This window comes from Mytilus galloprovincialis, chromosome 1, assembly GCF_965363235.1.
Source record: "Mytilus galloprovincialis chromosome 1, xbMytGall1.hap1.1, whole genome shotgun sequence".
NCBI lineage: Eukaryota > Metazoa > Mollusca > Bivalvia > Mytilida > Mytilidae > Mytilus > Mytilus galloprovincialis.
The window spans coordinates 81,014,515-81,034,768 of record NC_134838.1 but is presented as its reverse complement, the minus strand read 5'-3'; the positions used below and the strand labels follow the sequence as shown (position 1 = coordinate 81,034,768).

The 20,254-nt window shown below is 33.0% G+C and overlaps 1 protein-coding gene across 1 annotated transcript; it reads left to right on the top strand.

The window, feature by feature from the left end:
• Nucleotides 1–4,219: 4,219 nt before the first annotated feature.
• Nucleotides 4,220–20,254, top strand: LOC143085546 (uncharacterized). The gene is made up of 4 exons (XM_076261971.1): nucleotides 4,220–4,280; nucleotides 6,764–6,799; nucleotides 8,294–8,493; nucleotides 16,705–20,254. The coding sequence occupies exons 3-4, from the start codon at nucleotides 8,350–8,352 to the stop codon at nucleotides 18,013–18,015; spliced, it is 1,455 nt and encodes a 484-aa protein (XP_076118086.1). The 5' UTR covers nucleotides 4,220–4,280; nucleotides 6,764–6,799; nucleotides 8,294–8,349; the 3' UTR covers nucleotides 18,016–20,254.

Genomic DNA, 20,254 nt, shown 5'->3' with positions numbered 1-20,254 from the left:
CTCCGAGACGATGTACACCCTGCTAACATGTTTAACCCCGCAACATTATGTTAGTATGTGCCTGTCCCTAGACAAGAGCCTGAAATTAAGTAGTTATCGTTTGTTTTTGTGTTACATATTTGTTTTATTGTTTATTGCTTATCGTTTATTTTTTTGTATATGAAATACGGCCGTTAGTTTTTTTGTTTGAATTGTTTGAAATTCTCATATCTGGGCCTTTTATAGGTCACTACACGGTTTGGGCTATGCTCATTGTTGAAGGCCGTACATTGACCTATAGTTGATAGTTTCTGTGTCATTTTGGTCTATTGTGGGTTGTTGTCTCATTGGCAATCATACCACATCTTTTTTTATGCAAGCGCTAACACGGTGATTTCATCCCTTCGAACCAAGATCCATCTTCAAACATACGGACATAAAGCAGTTAAAAGGTAGAACGTATAAAAATCAAATAAGGAACAAATGAGTATCGAACATAAAGTAAAAGGATCGGTTGAGCACAAACACATATAAATAGGTCATAAAAAGATCATTTTACCTCAACAAATTTAGAACTATTACCAGATATAAGAGTATAAACAACAAGAAGTAATTGTAACAGGATGCTGTTACGAAGTCTCCCAAATAAAGCTCCCATAACTCGCTATTCATATGGTCCCATGTTCATTTGATTTGATTTTTTGTCCCATACAAGAATATATATGGCTTACTGGTGGGGATCTCCACCATTTACAAGTATTCAAACAAGAGGGGGTGGTGGTGACCCCCAGGGACTTTACCTACATTTCATTTTATTTGTTTTATTGTCCCCTACAAGAATATATATGGTTTAGGGGTGGGGATGTTGACTGTTTACAAGTTTTCAAACAAGAGGGGGTGGGATGACCCCCTCAGGACTTCCTTTTTATCTCATTTTATTTGTTTTATTGTCCCCTACAAGAACATATATGGTTTAGGGGTGGGGATCTGGACCATTTACAAGATAATAGTACATTTTCAAATTGAACGGGGTGGGGTTGACCCCAAGGAACTTCCATTTAATTTCATTTGATTAGTTTTATTGTCCCTTACAAGAATATTTATAGTTTAGGGGTGGGGATGTTGACCGTTTACAAGTTTTCAAACAAGAGGGGGTGGAGTGACCCCGTAGGGACTTTCCTTTTATTTCATTTCATTTGTTTTATTGTCCCCTACAAGAATATATATGGTTTAGGGGTTGGGATCTGGACCATTTACAAGATAATAGTACATTTTCAAATTGAACGGGGTGGGGGTGACCCCCAGGAACTTCCATTTAATTTCATTTGATTAGTTTTATTGTCCCTTACAAGAATATATATAGTTTAGGGGTGGGGATGTTGACCGTTTATAAGTTTTCAAACAAGAGGGGGTGGGGTGACCCCCTAGGGACTTTCCTTTTATTTCATTTCATTTGTTTTATTGTCCCCTACAAGACAATATATGGTTTAGGGGTGGGGATCTGGACCATTTACAAGATAATAGTACATTCTCAAATTGAACGGGGTGGGGTGACCCCCAGGAACTTCCATTTAATTTCATTTGATTATTTTTATTGTCCCCTACAAGAATATATATAGTTTAGGGGTGGGGATCTGGACCGTTTACAAGATAAAAGCACATTCTAAAATTGAACGGGATGGGGATGACCCCCAGGGACTTCCATTTAATTTCATTTGATTTGTTTTATCGTCCTTTTCAAGAAAATAAATGGTTTAGGGGTGGGGATCTGAACCGTTTACAAGATAATAGTACATTCTCAAATTGAACGGGGTGGGGATGACCCCCAGGAACTTTTATTTAATTTCTTTTGATTAGTTTTATTGTCCTATACAAGAATATATATGGTTTAGGGGTGGGGATCTGGACCGTTTACAAGTTAAAAGCATATTCTCGAATTGAAGGGGGGAGGGATGACCCCCAGGGACTCCCCTATATTTCATGTGATTTGTTTTATTGTCCTTTAATCATTTCTGAAGACTGCATGTATCTATCACTTACAGTTTTCAAGTTATATTCATTTGAAAATTTTAGAAAATAAAATCCCATAGGGTTCTATAGTAAACCCCTCCCTTCTTTCTGCCCCCCCCCCCCCAAAAAAAAATACCCCTTAATAGACCCCAATGCACAAATGAACGATTGATGGCTCACCTAAACATATTAGTCTAACATTTTATGAAACCCTAAGTAAATCTGACAAGTAGTTTTGGAGAAATGCTGCGGACAAGTTAATTTTTAAAGTGGCGGAAGAAGAAGAGGAAGAAGAAGAAGAATAAAAATAATAAGAACTGAGCAAAAACAATAAGTCTCCAAACTTTGTTCGAATAGGTAACGAATAGGGAATAGGGAATAGGTAACGAATAAGTAACGAATAGGGAATAGGGAATAGGTAACGAATAGGTAACGAATAGGGAATAGGGAATAGGTAACGAATAGGTAACGAATAGGGAATAGGGAATAGGTAACGAATAGGTAACGAATAGGGAATAGGGAATAGGTAACGAATAGGGAATAGGGAATAGGTAACCAACTTGACGTCCATGTTTTTTATCCCTTTTATCCCGTCTCGTTTCGGGTTGAGCCACAGATAGATAAGATGTCATATGTGACAATGAGACAACTCTCAAAAGGAGTCACAATTTATAAAAGTATACCTTTATACGTCAAAATACGGTCTTCAACATGCAGTCTTGGCTCACACCGAACAGCAAGTTATAAAGGGCACCAGTGTAAAACCTTTTAAACGGGAAAACCAAATCTTTATCAAGATGTACGTAATTAGTGGTGAAGTGTCATGGAAATGGATAAAAAAACAAGGATATGGAAATGGATAAAAAAAACAAGGATAAAGATCCCTATACGATTCATTAGAAATTTTAAAAATGGAATACATTTGAAATAAATTTTATTTCTATTGAATTTATTTAGAGTGTTTTAAAACCAAACTTTCCTCCGTAAGTTAAGGCTTTACAGCTAATTTCCTAATGCATGTAAAGCAAACCTTTGGTTGACTTGATTGCTTAGTTTGTATAATTGTTTATACAAATTTTGTAAATAAGATTGACATCTTTAAACAATATGTATCGGCATAGTTTAACCTGTATTTATATAATTATTATATTTGAATTAAATTGGGTGTTATCATAATGATTGTACAAAAAAAAACAAAGCAAGCACGCTTACTGAAGTCTTGCTTTACATGCTTAAAAAAATACGCCGTAATAGATAAAAAAATAAATATATCATACAGTGAAAATGCGCCGCATATACAATACTAAGGAATCGCTCTACAGTGAAAATGAAAGAATAGTATCATTATTCGACAGTAAACATGACTCGCATAAAGAAAGCATCATAGTGGAATTCAGTTCAATATGAAGAAACTGAATGACAAAACCTATTCTACGTTATACAACTTTAATAATTGTGTTGAAATGAATATTTTTTCTGCAACAACATCTTACCTGTTAGTTTTAAAACACCTGCACGATCTGTTCGTGAATTGTCCTAAATATTCACCTATTTTGGTATATATTTCACAGCTATTTGGATTTAGGCGCGAAAAAAAACCCGTTCGCATCTCTTACTTTGTTTTATTAGTATTATGTGTTTCTTAACATATACTTTTTAACTAATTTTCTTCATTTTCTTCAAAAATAAAAAAAGTCGTCTGTTTATTTACCATTCTACATCAAAAATTTCTGGCATATACAGTGAAAATGATATTTTACGATCCGCACTTTACATACACTGTTGAACTAGTTAGGTGAGGAGCGAAGTACCGTTACGGTTGGTGTGAACCTTGTGACTAAAATGGCTGCATATTCACCTCAACATTTACTCTCTGTACAGACAAACCTGATTATCCGGATGCATTGTAAGACGTGAAATGTTCTAGGTAAACATATCTTGTAGAATATTAAAAAAATGAATTTTGCATTTAACCTTTTGTCATTTCATCGGAAAGTGCCAAAATAAAAAAGTTCGTGTGAAAGAATACTCACATATTATAATTGAGGTAAATTGTATTAATTGACATGGACAATAGAGGTACAATAGAAAAAACAGACAATATAACAAATACTAGGAAGTAAAACAAAAAAGATATAAACAGTCCACAAAAGCACCTGTATTTCATGCTGATCCGCCCAAGTGTATAAAATTCATCAGATGAGTCACAATATACACATCTTTTTTAGATCACAAAAGTTTTTATTTAAACAAGAACTGCAATGAAAAGACATCTTTAACACAGAAAGGAGGTACGTGTAGGGAAGCAATTGATTTGATAATTGTAAGTAGGTACAGTATTGATATTTGCAAAAACATTTGCTGCTAAACATGTAGCGTAAGTTTTCTGTATTCTGTTTTCTGTACTGTAGAATATTACTTTCGTGGTTTTACATCCTTTTGCCGTGGTTTTGCCAGTTTGTTTCTACTTGTTCAAAGTCTATGATGTTATTTGGGGTAACTTTAGGCCTTTTGTTTGAATTTTGCATTACATGATAGTTCGTTTGTGTTATAAGAAAATACATTTTGCCGGTCTGTTAAAGAAATATACTATACTTGACATATTTTCTATAACACTCTCTTGTTCTCCACAATTTTTTTTTATCTAGTTGCAAAGTATTTCAAATAAGAGCTATTTTTTTATCTTAAGGTTCATCATAAGAATTTTTATGGACAAAAGTGCGTTAGTTTTTCCCTACACATAATTTGTTAGTACTGACCAAACTGGGCAGTTGGAAGTGTAAAGCCTTGCATCCATTAGATCATTAGATATATAAAAATAGTATGATAAAAATATTTACTCTAATGTTAATTAAAAAGAAGCCCATAAAACTGTTAAATCAAAGATTATCAACAAACGGAACAAGTGAAAAACAACTGCCATTCGCATGGATTATACAGTGAGTGGTTTAGCTAGGAATAAATCCAGGTCTGATCCACTATGTTTACATAAGGAAATGTTGCAGAACGATTAAGTCTTTTCCTGCCATTTAGAAAGGCATTTATTTTGTTGGTTCTTGCAGATGGTGTAAAAATAAACTAAGTCGGGGAAATTCTCTGAGATGTCCCCTCTCGGGTACCAACGTGTTTTATTTCATTGATCACATATGCACATTAGCACAATATATATGCACACAACAATAGATGATGTTTTAGATAGTTCAACGGAGGTATATTATCATATGTTACTCAGATAGTTGTTTATTTTTCATTATCTGTTGGATGAATAAAATATTATGATGAACGTTAAATGATTATTCATGAAACAATTAAACATTTATAACCATATTTGGGTCTTTTTAAAATACCTTTGTTTTGTAAACATTTTTTGTAACTCTCTTTTAAAATTTGAGGTTTTTTATTTAAAAATAAATGCATTTCCTACCAATTTTGGATTTTTTCAACTTGATCAAGAAAACATAATGCTGTGTCTAATATATTGGACAAAACAAATGACACGGGGACAAATCAATCAACTTCTATTGTATAAATAAAGGCAACAGTAGTATGTCGCTGTTCAAAAGTCATATTTCGTTCGAGAGAAAACAAATCCGGGTTACAAACTTAAACCGTAGGAAGCAAAAAAACAAACGACAATGAAACACATACAGAAACGGGACAAGCTGACCTTTTAATTCTCTGGAACAATATCTGTTTTATAGTTTGACTGTTATAAGTAGTTTGAATATCAATATTGTTGTCATTTTTATAAATTTCCTGTTTACAAAATTTGGAATTTTTCGAAAAACAAAGAATTTTCTTATCCCAGGAATAGATTTCCTTAGCCGTATTTGGCACAACTTTTTGTAATTTTGGATCCTCAATGCTCTTCAACTTTGTAGTTTTATAACTTTATAAGTATTTTGATCTGAGCGTCACTGATGAGTCTTATGTAGACGAAAAGCGCGGCTGGCGTACTTAATTATAATCATGGTACCTTTGATAACTATTGTTAATGGCCATCACTTAATTTTCGATCTAACTATCATTTCGATTACTGTTATATTGTGGAAACTTATGCGTATTTAAATTTTAAAAAAATGGAACGTTAGACGGATTTGGCTATACTTTTTGGACCTTTTGGATTATAGCTCTTCATCTTTTACATAAACTTTGGATTTCAAATATTTTGGCCACGAGCATCACTGAAGAGACATGTATTGTCGAAATGCGCATCTGGTGCAAGAAAATTAGTACCGTCAATTTTATTAGAGAATTTGAGTCTCAAAACGATTTAAATTGGAGTTTACGTCTTTATTGTTTGATTCTGTACCTAAGGCTACTGTTTGATGTAGCCATGGTAAGCATATATAATATGTTTATTCTACATCTATAGAAGTTTCAATGACCAAAGTTGTGTTCCAGTGTTTCATAAGCCATCTACATATTTAATGCTGTTATTATTACAGGTTTTTCTTTCAACACATCAAGGGTTATTAATTTTATCTTCACGTTTTCAGAGGTCTAGTTAACTAAAGCTTACATTCTTCTGTGTTGCACTAGTGTATGGCATTTAATAATGAAAGATTGAAAAGCGATACATGTCTTCAAGGAATAATCAAGTTTAATGTGTGTCATTAAAATATGAAGATGAAGTACTCTCCACCAGAAATCAAATGATATAGGAGTAAATAAGCTGCACATTTGTTGATTATATTAAGATAATTTGAATACATTCATTACAACAATAAAGAATTATGAAAAAAAAAATATCATCAACTTTTTACATCCTCAGGTTTTGGATCAAGGGTATCTTCGTGGTTCAGATCAAGTAAGTATCATCAAAATGCACCGCTTATTGAAGATTTGTTTCTTTATAATGCATCGAAATTAATGGCAAAACATAAAAACTATTATATCTGAAAAAAGTAAAATCACAAAAATACTGAACTCCGAGGAAATTTCATAAAGAAAGTCCATAATTAAATGTCAAAATCAAAAGTTCAAATATATCAAACGAATGAATAACAACTGTCATATTCCTGATTTTGTACATGCATTTTTCTTACGTACAAAAAAAATGGATTGAACCTGGTTTTATAGCTAGCTAAACCTCTCACTTGTATGACAGTCATATCAACTTCCATTATATTTACAACGATGCGTCAACAAAACAAACGGACATAAAAGGTATGAATGTTTAATAGGAAAATATCTAATTATGTAAACAATTCAATCTTTTCTGAATATATTTACGATACTTAATAAACTTAATGAAATTCTACGCAATCAAAACAAAGATCGTTACCGATGTCCCTTTTTATATTAAAATATAAACTGTTGGAACGTTGCTTATTGTTTTTGTGGTTTTTTTCTTTCTAAAGTTATAAAAATATTTCATTATTTCAAGAAGATGCATTTGACTGCATCTGTTTCTCTTTAGTAAATGCAGATTTTAAAAAATAATTTAAAAGACACTTGTGTCTGTAAAATGGTATATACTTATCAACATGTATAAATGCAAAGAAATATAATATGTTATTATACAGATTCAGATTGCTCTGTTTACAGGTATAAAAATAGGAGGTGTGTTATAATTGATAATGAGACAAATCTCAACCTGAGACCTAATAAAAAAAATGACATAGAAGTTTACAAACATAGGTCACCGTACGGCCTTCAAAAATAAGAGAAACCCATACCGCATAATCAGCTATAGAAGGCTCTGAAATTTCTAATGTAATGTTCCTATTCGTAAAACCATCTTGTGCTAAAAACGATACATTTATCATGGCGGTCGATCGGTCAATCAAGCCATCATTTTAACATGACTAAAAATTTAAAACATTTTGTTTCTAATGTTTTAAATAAATCCATCTACATAAATGTAAATATATTGATGAATTTTTCAATTTTTGTCTTTGGAAGATGTACGCAGATAACAATATAGCATACCACTATCAGGAGAATGCAGTCTAGAAGAGATTAAAGGAAGTGTGATGCAAAAACTACGGGGGGAATGCCACCTTGGATCGTACCTGGAACACTTATAGACGGTTTAAATTCATAAAATGTCCAGCAAATAAATCAAAAACACCAGCACTACACAAAAATAATCAATGATGATTATATTTCTACAACTTACAAGCAAAAATGTCATTATTTAAAAATTGACGTTTAACCAGACGTACTCATCGAATAGAGTTGGTATGTTAAGCAAAGTTTTGCTGTTGCTACTTGAAAAATCAAAATCGATTTGTTGTGTACAGCATAAACCTGTCTTCAACGATTTAACCTACTCATATTCATAACCTACTATTTTCAGAGCCAGCTGTTCAGAATTCACTACCAATTACAGTAGGTGTAAAAGAAAAAACTATAATGTTGGTTGGAGCAACAGGTTCCGGCAAAAGTAATCTTATTGATGGCATGATAAACTATATCACTGATGTTTCTTGGGAGGATGATTTCAGGTTTTCATTGATTGATGTTACACAAGACGAAAAGAAACATCAGGATGATCAGGTAGGTTTTGTTTTCCTTATAGTTCATTGCATCAAAAATAATCTTAAAAGAGGAATGAAGATACCAGAAGGACATTTACAATCATAGATCGAAATAAACCGATACGTCATGGCTAAAAAAGAAAAAACACAAAGAGACAAATAATACTACACAAGACACAACATAGAAAACTTAAGGCTAAGCAACACGAACCCCACGATAACGTGGGGTTGATCTCAGGTGCTCTGGAAGGGTAAGCCGATCCTGTTCCACATGTGGCATTTGTGGTGTTGCTCATGTTATAACAATCCCGGTAAAGAGTTATTTAAGTATTTTTGGTCAAACAACACGGTAAATTTTAGTAGTGATTATGACAAACTACATGTATGTCGTTTTAGTGATTTAGAATAATCCTGTATTGTATTTGAAACTTGGACTTCATAATAGTAGATTGAATTTATCTAACGTTTTATGAAGGCCAAGCTTAAAAACAGTACAGTAATCTTCATTATAATGCCACAAATTCAAATAAATCCTGTTTAATAAATATTTAGCTTAAAATGTAATAATGAAAAAATTTGCGGAACTGTTGCATCGTCTTTGGTATCTAAACAAGGTGACGTCATATTTATACTCCCTATACAAAAACTATAAAAATAGATAAAATTAAAATGTCAATTGTTCTTGAACAATTGAGAGGTCTTTCCTTTCGTAATGTAAAATACATGTTCCAATAGACGTAGAATGTATTGAAAAGTTCTTACACAGGTTATGCCCCTTACAGAAAGGTCAAATCTCTTCGGTCAAATGTAAAAAAGTTGCGCCTCATCCACCTCAACGTCTTTCACTATTTACTATTTCTGTAAATACAATCGTTTTTGAGATATCGACTAAAAAGTTGTAAGGTCAAAGGTCAAGGTCAACCTTAAAAAGCTTTAAAACACACTGAAAATCCTTTAAATAGGTCAAAAATACATAATTCGCTATACATGTATGGGACATGACCTTGACCTTTGACCTTTGTCAAGGTAATTAGTCCACAATGTCATTGCTGAAGATCCCATGTGTCTAGAACCTTTGGTTATATAGGAAAAGCTAATTTTCTCTTTTCAGAAACTTAAAACAGGGGTTATGCCCCTTACAGAAAGGTCAAATCTCTTCGGTCAAATGTAACAAAGTTGCGCATTAATGACCCAAACATTTTCCACTATACAACACTTCTGAAAGTATTAAGGTTGCTGAGATTATCCCATAACAAGGTGTTAGGTCAAAGGTCAATGTCAACATACACATTTGACCTTGAGGTATTTTCAACGTCACATGAATTGATGATGAATGGTGAAGATCCTAGGTGTCTTCGACTTACGGATTCTGACTTTTGGTGGCCTACCGACACCGGTTAATTTTAATAGGGGCATAACCCTACCAATGAGACGTTGAATCTTTTCGATCCAAATGTAACGAAGAACCAGGGTCTGGTCCTGAACAAATTTTACCCTTCATTTTTTTTCTACCTAATACGGTTACGGTGTTGGAACGATAACAAGGTTTTTGGGTTTCGGAGAGATTACTCCGAACCGACAAAATATTTCGACTCACAGGGTGAGTTCCGGATAGGTATTCATGACACCGATACAAAGTGTGAACATGAAAGCGACACGTCTTACGGTTAAGGCTGCTAACTTCGTCAAATTTTGGCGGAAGAATAATAATAATAAACAGAAGAAATACAGTAAGGTATTTCCCTTTTGAAAAAGGAAAGACCTTAATTATAAACAGAAGAAATACAGTAAGGTCTTTCCCTTTTGAAAAAGGAAAGACCTTAATAAAATTAGACACTAGACGTATTTTTAATTTTCGTTTTGATATTGACAAAATGTGACTTTTTTTTTTTAAATTACATAATATTTTTAAAAAATCGGAATTCTCAATTGTGGCTTTCTAAGTGGGTACGTGCTTGTATAACGTGGAATAAAACCATTTCAAGTATGTGTTAACGTCCACTGAGAATAATTGCTACAAAAGAAGTAAAATTATTCGATAATTCGACACCTGAAGACATAAGAAAAAATAAGAACCAAACTAGTATCTCAGTTGTTTGTAAAACAATTGAAAAGTCTTTCATTCAAAAGTGAATGTTTTCGTAATGTACTTTGCACGACCTTTCGATTGATATACGACAATCATTCCATCTGAAACATTTCGCTTTTTACACTTCCGTTCCCCATCCGTTCACATTTTAGAGAGTGGAAATATGATATATGTAATGTAAAATCTAAAATTAAGAAAGGAAATGGGGAATGTGTCAAAGCGACAACAACCTGACCATAGAGTAGACAACAGCTGAAGGCCACCAATGGGTCTTCAATGTAGCGAGAAACTCCCGCACTCGTACGCGTCCTTCAGCTGGCCCCTTAACAAATATGTATACTAGTACACGGATAATGGACGTCATACTTAACTCCGAATTATACACAAGAAACTAAAATTAAAAATCATACAAGTCTAACAAAGGCAAGAGGCTCCTGAATTGGGACAGGCGCAAAATTGCGGAGAGGTCAAACATGTTTATGATATCTCAACCCTCCCCCTATACCTCTAGCCAATGTAGAAAAGTAAACACATAACAATACGCACATTAAAATGCAGTTCAAGAGAAGTCCGAGTCCAATGTCAGACGATGTAACAAAAGAAAATAAATAAAATGACAATAATACATAAATAACAACAGACTACTAGCAGTTAACTGAAATGCCAGCTCCAGACCTCAATTAAACTGATTGAAAGATTATGTCTTCATCATATGAATATCAGGCACACTTGATGATATTTAATTTGATATGAGACAACATGTTCTAGAAAGTTCGATTTTTGCACTAAATAACCCCATCCGACTAATGTTTGGAGGACAGGAATTTGATATTTGAAATGTAAAGGATAATAAGACCTTTCATGTGATATACAACAACCTTATCTTAAATGAACATTTATTTTTTGCACTCAATGACCACACACAACACATTTTTTGGGGACGTCAATTTGATATTTGAAATGTACGCTTTATAGACTTTCATTTGATATGCGATAACCCAACCATCTGAGAAGTTTGATTTTTTGCACTAAAATCACCTCACAATTCCAACTGGGAAGAAAAGGGGGTTTAATATTTTCATTTTTTAGTAGAGCTCATTAAGACCTTCAATTTTATATATCAAATGACCCAATTCGGCAAAGTGCCCAAAATGATGCAACATCAATTATATGAATTGAACTAATGAAACTTACAAAATTCATGCATGCAAAGCATGAACATTTCAAATCATTTTTTTATTTATTTAATAAATCCTTTAGTTATTTGGTCAAAGATCTTTTAGAGTACATACAATCTAACTCTCTTTCATCTTGTAACAGTATTAAAACATTTGACTTTTCTACTCTTTACACAAGTATTCCACATTCCAAACTAAAAGACAAATTTAAAGAGTTGGTATTACTTTGCTTCATAAAAAAGAATGGCCAACGTAGATACAAGTATCTTGTCTTAGGGAGGGATAAATCATACTTTGTAAAGAATCTCTCTGATTCAAACAAAAAATTCTCTGAAACCGATATTATCAAGATGCTTGATTTCTTGATTGACAACATATTTGTAACGTTCGGAGGACCTGTTTTTCAACAGACTGTCGGCATCCCAATGGGAACAAACTGTGCCCCTCTACTTGCCGACTTGTTTCTTTATTATTATGAGGCTGCCTTCATGCAGGAACTTCTTAGGAAGAAAGATAGGAAGTAGCAATATCCTTTAACTCTACTTTCCGCTATATAGATGACGTTCTTTCACTAAACAATTCAAAATTTGGTGACTATGTGGAACGCATCTACCCCATCGAATTGGAGATAAAGGATACTACAAATACAGTTAAGTCGGCTTCATATCTTGACTTACATCTAGAAATTGACAATGAGGGTCGGTTGAAAACAAAACTTTACGACAAAAGAGATGATTTCAGCTTTCCAATTGTGAACTTTCCATTTCTAAGTAGCAACATTTCAGCAGCACCTGTATACTGGGTATATATCTCCCAATTGATACGATATTCCCGTGCTTGCATTTCCTATCATGATTTTCTTGATAGACGGTTACTGCTCACAAGGAAACTATTAAACCAAGAGTTCCAAATGGTGCAGTTGAAATCATCCCTTCGTAAATTTTACGGACGCCATCACGAGTTGGTTGACCGTTATGGAATAACCGTTTCACAAATGATATCGGATAGGTTCCTTACGTCGTAACTACAATCCCCTTCCCTTTCATGAATGTGACCTACCGAATTAGACTATTTACCGGATTTGTAATCACATAAGCAACACGACGGGTGCCACATGTGGAGCAGGATCTGCTTACCATTCCGGAGCACCTGAGAACACCCCTAGTATTTGGTGGGGTTCGTGTTGTTTATTCTTTAGTTTTCTATGTTGTGTCATGTGTACTATTGTTTTTCTGTTTGTCTTTTTCATTTTTAGCCATGGCGTTGTCAGTTTGTTTTAGATTTATGAGTTTGACTGTCCCTTTGGTATCTTTCGTCCCTCTTTGGTCAAACATAAGTCATAGAGATATGGGACTACCACCATTCAACTCAGGCGTTGACCTTTCAAGTGTCACATGGTCACGGTCATTGTACACTTTGAAGGTCAAGGTTAAATTTCATCACGACTTGACATTGACCTCAAATTGAAGGTTTTGAATTATTGATCATCTTTGCAGTTTATAGTTGGTTGATATATGTTACCTTTTAAAAGATATACACATGTTACTATAGTAAAAAGATGTATGTTACCTTTTAAAAGATTTACATATGTTACTATAGTATACAGAATTATGATGATGTAACTTTTGAACATACAGTCGGACATTTTTTAGCCTCATGTATGAAATGTAGAGCTCGTCGAGAAAAACTATTTATACACAGTATCGTTTTCTGAATATGCAAACTTGAAATTGCAGCGTATTTTTTTTTGGCACTTGGTGACCTTTGGTGTAAATTGAAGGTCACATAAACTTAAGATTATTGGCGTAGGTCCTAAGTCTTTACGACTTTCAAGTTCTCGAAATACTACTTTGAAAAATTATGCATATTTTTTCAAGGGAAATAACTCCTTATAAGGATTAATAAAAAAATGATTGTATATGTTCATTAACGTTGTCATCTGTTCCTTTACATGTTGTAGTTTTCAAACCGATTCTATCTCTAATACTTTTTGAGATAAATGCAAACAAAAGAAATTGTTTCAAGGAGATATAACTCTCATAGGGGATGATGAAAGAGGAAAAACCTTGAATATTGAGACAAACTGAACATGCGTAGTACCGAAAAAACAAATAGAAATATATTTTTTGAAACATTAAGACAGTAGTAAAAAAACAATGGATGTCAAGTACGGCCTTATATTGTCAACCCAAACGATACAATACACAAAAATTGGTACGATGTACATAATAAAAGTGTAAAACAACCCCAGACATACAAAAAATAAGTAACGAGATCTTTTTCGGATGGATGAAGACAGTCTTTCAATTATCTTTTATAATAATTTAATTTTAGATATAACGCGTCTTCTGATTGGCTGACAGTGTTTTTTCTATCCGCTTATTGGCTTATCGCCACTTTGTCATGTGACTGTGATGTCATTAACGTTTTTTCATGACTTACTCCGGTTTAAAATGGAATTTATAATTAAATTTTAAGGAATAATTGTAATGTTTCCCTTATTCGAAATAACATAAAAATATGGTACACACGTTAAAACAACTCACACCTCTTTCATAGACAGAACACATTGTGAAGTCATTCTCTTAATAATATAAAAATCAACTATTTTAATGAACTGAACATAATTGGTAAAAAAAATATGCATCTAGAAAACTAAAATAGATAGGTAGAAACTATAACCTTTCAAAAAGAAGAGTTTTTCCCTAAAAAATGTTTATTTTTGAATTATGTCTGTGTTTTGACAAGTATCTCCAAAACATAATAGATTGATAAAACTGTTGACAACAAAATATTATCAGCAATGTCTTCGACATGTTCCAATCATTTTTTTGAAAGTATTCATCCTCCTTTGAAATGTTAATTCGATATAAAGTTTTATTTTATACTCTAATACGCTTTATTTCCTTTTTTCTGATCTTTATTCCACTTTATGAGTGTTTCAAAAGTGTTAAGTTTCTTGGGAATAACATTATCCGTCCATCATTATAAATAAACTCATCATAAATATGCAGACTCGAAATAGCATATGGAAAAATGCGTTTGATGTATTACTTTTGGAGTATTTCATTTTAATTTTTGCCACTAAAATGCTAAATTTTATGTTTATGACCTTTCAAAAGAAAACCTATTAAAATTTTCAAACGGAAAGAAATAATTCTATTCCTCAGTTAATATGCTTATAAGTAAGCTATTTCTTTGGGGGGAACTCTGATATAAAAAAAAAAAAGTAAAATCACAAAAATACTGAACTTAGAGGAAAATCAATTCGGAAAGTCCATAATCACATAGCAAAATCAAATAACAAAACGCATCAAAAACGAATGGACAAGAACTGTCATATTCCTGATTGGTACAGGCATAATATTCTTTAAAGAGTAAAAGATTATTTGCAAATGAAAGAAAATTTAGGTTCATATATATGTTTATCAAAATATTTTATGAATTAATTACTGATGATAGAAAAGTAAAGTGGCTTCGTTTTCCCCAATTGCATGCTACAGCAGCAGATTTTGCTTGCTGGAACAGCTCTTTCGTTTTACTGTATTGAAAAGCGCGGAACCGATTTGATGAACTACATTGTGTCTTTGTCCAAGCTAACTAAGGACATTTTTACCACGTGTGAAATTGTGGTTTGTCATTATGTCGGCTGGTCTTTTAATTACCGAACGTGACTTACTTTCGATTGTGACTGTTTTGTGGAGTGTGAATTCGCATTGCTATAAGACGTGTCACGGTACTTTTCTATCCCAAATTCATGTATTTAGTTTTGATGTTATGTTTGTTATTCTCGTCGGATTTTGTTAAATGTCTTAACGTTTCTAGTTGTCAATCTATTTCATTTTCTGTTGTATTCGTGTGTTATGGTAAAGATAATTAATCATCCAGATCATTTATTAGGTTTTAGTTTGGATCAACTAAATTTATACAATTTATTTGGTTTACAGTTTGATTCAGAAGAAATACCGACATAGCTAGATAATACAATTAATTATTTAATTACTACCACAATTTGATATTAATTAGTATTGTTATTTTCAATTATTCAAAATAATCCTTATTCTACCTTATTTTGGGAAATCTTTCTAAAAATTCAAATGTGACATCATTTTAGAAATTCAAATGTTACGTCACTGCGTTGTAGCTTTGGCTAATTCGGCTGTGTATTTTCATGTGCTAGTTTAAGTTGTTTTATATACTGTATCCGTTTTTATTCTGTACTTAGTCACTTTGGTTTTATGATGTATATCTATTATATAGTTATTATATAAAATTTACTATTTGCAAACGTATGAATTATTCTAAATAAGGATGTTCCTAACCCAGGCAGAAGACCCTGGCCGTATTGGTCGCAACGTTTTGGAACTTTTGGTCCTCTTTGTACTTTCAAATTTGTACTTTTTCGAACTTTTTCATCTAAGCGTCACCGGTCAGTCTTGGTCTGGTGTATTAAATTTCAAATCTGGTACCTTTTGTTAGCTATTATGCGTGTGTTTCTCTGTCCAATATGTTCTCCAATTTATTTGTATTGTAGTCCTGTTATGTAATGTTGTCATTGTAATGTTATATTCAACATTGCCATAAAAGTGGGAGTTTTGGCATGCCACAATACTAGGTTCAATCGACCATTTTTTCTTAAAATGTCCTGTACCAAGTCATTTTAAAATTGTGTTTCTGTTGTGTCGTAGATCTCTTCTTGTATTTAATGCATTTCTGTCAGTTTTACTTTCTAGCCCGGATTTGTTTTTCTCAAACGATTTATGAATTTGGAAGAGCGGTATACTACTGTTGCCTTTATTTAGAATACTTATCATGAACAGCAGAGAGAAGAAAAACCGCATTGAATTTGATTGTGTAACTATTTGTACATGTTACTTAACTGTATTGGATCCCTAAACGGCCTTAAAATAATTTCTTCATTTATTTACAATTTCATTTTTATAATATATTTTTTTACTCGTAGACTGTTTCACAGACAGAATGGATAACTACCTACAGAATTCCATGTATTCATGGAAGTAATCTGGATTATACCATAAACATCATCGATACACCAGGTTTCGGAGACACCAGAGGGATAACGAGAGACAAAGAATTAGTAGCACAGGTAACAAAACTGTTTCAGGCTAGAGACGCAAATGGAATTCAAACATTGGATGCCGTTTGTTTTGTTACACAGTCACCTTTAGCTCGACTTACACAAGCCCAGCTATATATTTTTGATTCTATCTTATCCTTATTTGGAAAAGATATTGAAAGCAATATTTTTGTTTTAATCACCTTTGCAGACGGCAAAACTCCACCAGTTCTTGATGCACTTGAAAAGGCACAAATTCCATTCAAAAGACATTTTATATTCAACAATTCGGCTCTTTTTGAGGCAGGTAATATTGATACAACTAAGAAACAATTTTCCAAAATGTTCTGGAAAATGGGAGAAGATAGTTTCAAAACATTCTTCAAGCATCTCAAAGTAGTGGAACCTAAAAGCTTGCAGTTGACAGCAGATGTCCTTCAAACCAGAAGTCTTCTGGAGGTAACGATTGAAGGTTTACAGAAGCAAATAAGAAATGGAATGATTCAACTTAACACAATCCGACAAGAAGCAGAAATATTGAAACGTCATCAGAGTGAAATTAAATGTAATACAAATTTCCACTATGAAGTTGAAGAAGTAGTAATGACACACATTGATTTAGAACCTGGAGAATTTGTAACAAATTGCCTTCAGTGCAACATCACTTGTCATTATCCATGTCACGTTAAAGCAGATGAAGACAAGAAGCGTTGTAGTGCAATGGGAAAAACGGAGAATTGTAAGATATGTCCCCAGAAATGTCATTGGACTAAACACAGAAATGCTAGTTTTAAATTAGAAGCTATTCCACAAACCGTCAAAAAAACTTATCATGAATTAAAGCAAAAGTTTGAAATTGCAAAAAAAGAGGCAACCAGTCAAACTGCTGTTCTAGAAAAGGTTAAAAGGAAGTTTCTTGACTTGAGAAAAGATGTTTATGATAAAATTACTGGTGTTCAAAAATACGTTAACGACCTTGACAAATTTGCTTTAAAACCGAATCCTCTGAGTAATTTAGATTACATTGATCTTCTTATCGCAGCAGAGGAGCATGACTGTAACTATCAATGGGAGGACAGAGTTAAATTACTGAAAAGTTTAAGACAAACAGCTCAGATGATCCACGAAGCAACATCCGGAACATTACAACCTTTTAAAGATACAGATGAAATTCTTAGAAGCTTTGACATCGATTAAAAGACCTTCAAAAAACTATTTATCTTTGAAAAAAATTATGTAAATTTCGAGATCCAGTTGATATCTCCTAGTGCAACAATACTATGATAGTTTAACATTCAATGAGTAGTTAATTGAACCATGAGTTTTATATTTACACTTAGAATTTAATTATAATGCAGTTTATTCATCTTGTAAGACACCGACCGAAAGTTTAAAGAAACATATCTTTAAAGTGTTGTAGCTCAACTAGAAACATTATTTGTGTCTCACCTACCACACAAGTCGCCAAATACTGTACAAAGGCATAACTACCCGGTGGCGGCTTCTTAACTATTTGTATATGTATATTTTCAAAGGTAGAAGATACTAATCACAACAGGATACCAATATGGTATATAGTTTCCTTACAATGTCTTCATGTCAGTCAGATCTCGACCACATTCCATGGATCAGTGATCTATGTTAAGATTACGTGACTAAGTGAGTTTCTTGGATACTAAATAAAGGCAACAGTAGTATACCGCTGTTCAAAACTCATAAATCCAGGGACAAAAAACAAAATCGGGGTAACAAACTAAAACCGAGGGAAACGCATTAAATATAAGAGAAGAACAACGACATAACACCGAAACGTAACACACACAGAAACGGACCAAGCATCAGACAAAACACCACGAGAATAACAAATATAACATGAAAACCAAATACATGAATTTGGGATAGACAAGTACCGTACCACGTCTGATCTCAATATCTCAAAAATAAGAGAAAACACAAACGACTCAACGTTAAAATGCAACACACACAGAAACGAACTAAAATAGTGCTATAAAATAGTGCTATAAAGTTGGTATGATAAATATGTGGTATATGGAATGATTGGGAGGGATACATGTCAGTCTGTTTAGTTGCATCTGGCATTGACATAATTTTCATGATTCTTTGGTGAATGTCAAGTTGCTTGTGCTTTTGTATTTTTTTTAATGCTATAAAAGAGGGACGAAAGACACCAGAGGGACAGTCATAAACATAGGCCCACTATGTGGTGAATGGTATAATTTTATATTAACTGGGTCGGTCTGGCAGGTATCCTTTGTCCTAGATCTCGTTTTCGTGGTTCATGTCATAAAGTGTTATTTTTGCAAAGTTTGGTCCCCTTCTGGGAAGCTATAAGTAAATGATTGGCTCATAGAATAATTGTAAAGTGAACATGCCTGTCTGTTTGACTACAACCTTATTTTTATGCGTTTTATTTGTTATTGTTTCCGGTTTAAGTGTGTTTCTTTTGGTTCTTTAAGCAAACTATATTTTTTATGGAATGTTTGTCTGTCTTCCAGGGTTTATCTGACCTTAACCTTTGTGTCGTCAATTAATGATAATTCTATTTTTATGTGATACTTGAAGACATTTTTATGATCCAACATGTATTCGAATCACTTTAATATACAAGTGATATAAGGGTTGCTTATCAAGTCCATTTACTAGGTTTTTTTACATATTGTCAGTGCCAGTCAAATAAGTATACGATTCGATTTTCATCTTCATATTCAATTTCTTAACGTTTATATTAGTAAAATGGTAGTTTAAAAGTTAGAAACAATCACATGGAGTCGTTTGATTTTATAAGATGTTGAATGATTTATCGTTTCGACGATGACGCATAAAACAAACCCCAAAACGAAGCAAGACATGATATATATCTCTTGAAATTTAATGCACCAACCATATTTGCGAATTGAGACTTGTGGATGCAGTAGAATGTATTCCCGTGCTTGTGGTGTATGACCTTATATTTGGCCACTATGGGTTGCCTGCTTGTTAGAGAACATTCCTATGTTTATTATATCTTTTTTCTTGTGAATAGGATGGAGAATTGATTTCTTGCTCGCATACCATATCTACGTATATCAATTTGTGTGTAAACATGTTACTCATATATTCAAGTATGCAATTACTAATTTGTGTCAAGATTAATCTGCTCATAAATATTTTTTGACAAATCGTTTGTCTTGTTTTGTCTTGTCTTGTGTATTTAACAATGGCTTATCTGGATGATCTAAATGGCTTATAATATGTATATAGCGGTCTGACACGATATGTTTTGATATATTGAGGCTTCCAAATGAAAAGAATGATATTAAGCGTGTGTATCTTTCGAATTTATAAGTATGCCTCATATACAGGTAAATTAAGAGGAATTAAGTAAACAGCTGTGTTAAACAATACATGTGTAGTTTTGAAATAAACATACTAAACT